General features: G+C 46.8%; 1 protein-coding gene across 1 annotated transcript; it reads left to right on the forward strand.

The window, feature by feature from the left end:
* The first annotated feature begins 324 nt into the window (after positions 1-324).
* Positions 325-714, forward strand: LOC142750316 (histone H2A-like). Its single transcript, XM_075859313.1, has one exon. It carries the CDS (start codon positions 325-327, stop codon positions 712-714), a length of 390 nt encoding a protein of 129 aa, XP_075715428.1.
* Positions 715-1497: the final 783 nt, after the last annotated feature.

Genomic DNA, 1497 nt, shown 5'->3' on the forward strand with positions numbered 1-1497 from the left:
ATCTCCTGCTGTTTGTGATGTCCAGAAGCTAAATTGAATTTCCACCAATCAGAGGGCAGAACTACTGGTCATTTAAATTAAGCAAATTAAACATCTCTTTCTAACTGTAATATTATAAATCTGACTTTGAATTCCACCAATCAGAAAGCAGCACAACCCAGAAGAGCCAATTAGAACCACCCCTGAGGTAATAGTCAGGCTGACTGTGAGGTAATGACTTGGAATTGCACCAGAGAGCAGCACTGGGTATAAATAGCAGCCGCCGCCTGCTCTGCTCATTCTGGATTATTGTTTTATGTAGTAGTCCTTTTGTTTCTTGTGAACATGTCAGAAAGAGAAAGTCTGAGAGGAAAGAGAAGAGCCACAGCCAGGAGCAGAACATCCAGGGCTGGCCTGAAGTTTCCAGTTGGCCGTATACACCGCTTTCTGAGGAAACGGAATTATGGCAGACGCTTCAGTTCTGATGCTCCAGTGTTCCTGGCCGCTGTGATGGAGTATATGACTGCAGAGATCCTGGTTGGCGCCGGCATCGCAGCCCTACGTCGTAATAGCTGCCGCATTACACCTCGTCACCTACAGCTGGCAATGCATCAAGATGTGGAGCTGGACGAGCTGCTTAAAAATGTCATCGTAGCGCAGGGGGGCATCATGCCCAAGATCCAGGCCGAGCCCCGCTGGTACGTCCAGATAAACCAACGCTCTCCAGGCATCTAAAAGCCTCTCTTATTGACCCAAAGGCCCTTTTAAGGGCCACCCACAAGTACCAAAGAGCAGATACCTGTGTTATTATGTGTGTTATTAAGACTATTGTGTGTGTGTGTCTGTTATCATGTGTGTATTTTTGTGTGTGTCTTTTTATGTTTGTTATTATGTGTATTTGTATGTGTGTTATTGTGTGGTGTGTGTATGGGTGTGTGTGTTTTTTTATGTATTATTATGTATGTATTATTATGTGTGTGTAATTATGTGTGTGTACCTACCTATGTGTGTGTTTTAATATGTATGTTATGTGTGTGCAGGGCTGGCTCCAGCTTTATGTGGGCCCTTGGGCGACACAGTCTTAGTCGGCCCCATTGCGGGTGAACTCACGGGGGCAGTAATATGGCAGAAAACATCACTTTGTAACCCCATATAGATGTTAGGCCCTGTTTTTTTCCCCATAGAAAAGTTAGGCCCCCAGTTTGTACCCCCATAAACTTAGTGCCCTCTGTAGATAGTGCCACACAGCCCCCCTCCAAGGTTGTGCCACACTGCCCCCTCTTCCCAGGTAGTGCCACACAGCCCCCTCCCCCGAGGTAGTGCCACACAGCCCCCTCCCCCCAGGTAGTGCCACACAGCCTCTGGGTAAGAAGTTATCTATCATCAGCCTTAAGGGAACACTCCGGCAAAATGTACAAACTTGTGTTATTACGGGTGCATGGCACAGGGATTTTCTATTGAGAGCTCTTTCTATTCCTGTGTCATGCACATCCCCCTCTGGCTCTGGACTTGGTATTA

Source organism: Rhinoderma darwinii, chromosome 3, assembly GCF_050947455.1.
Source record: "Rhinoderma darwinii isolate aRhiDar2 chromosome 3, aRhiDar2.hap1, whole genome shotgun sequence".
NCBI lineage: Eukaryota > Metazoa > Chordata > Amphibia > Anura > Rhinodermatidae > Rhinoderma > Rhinoderma darwinii.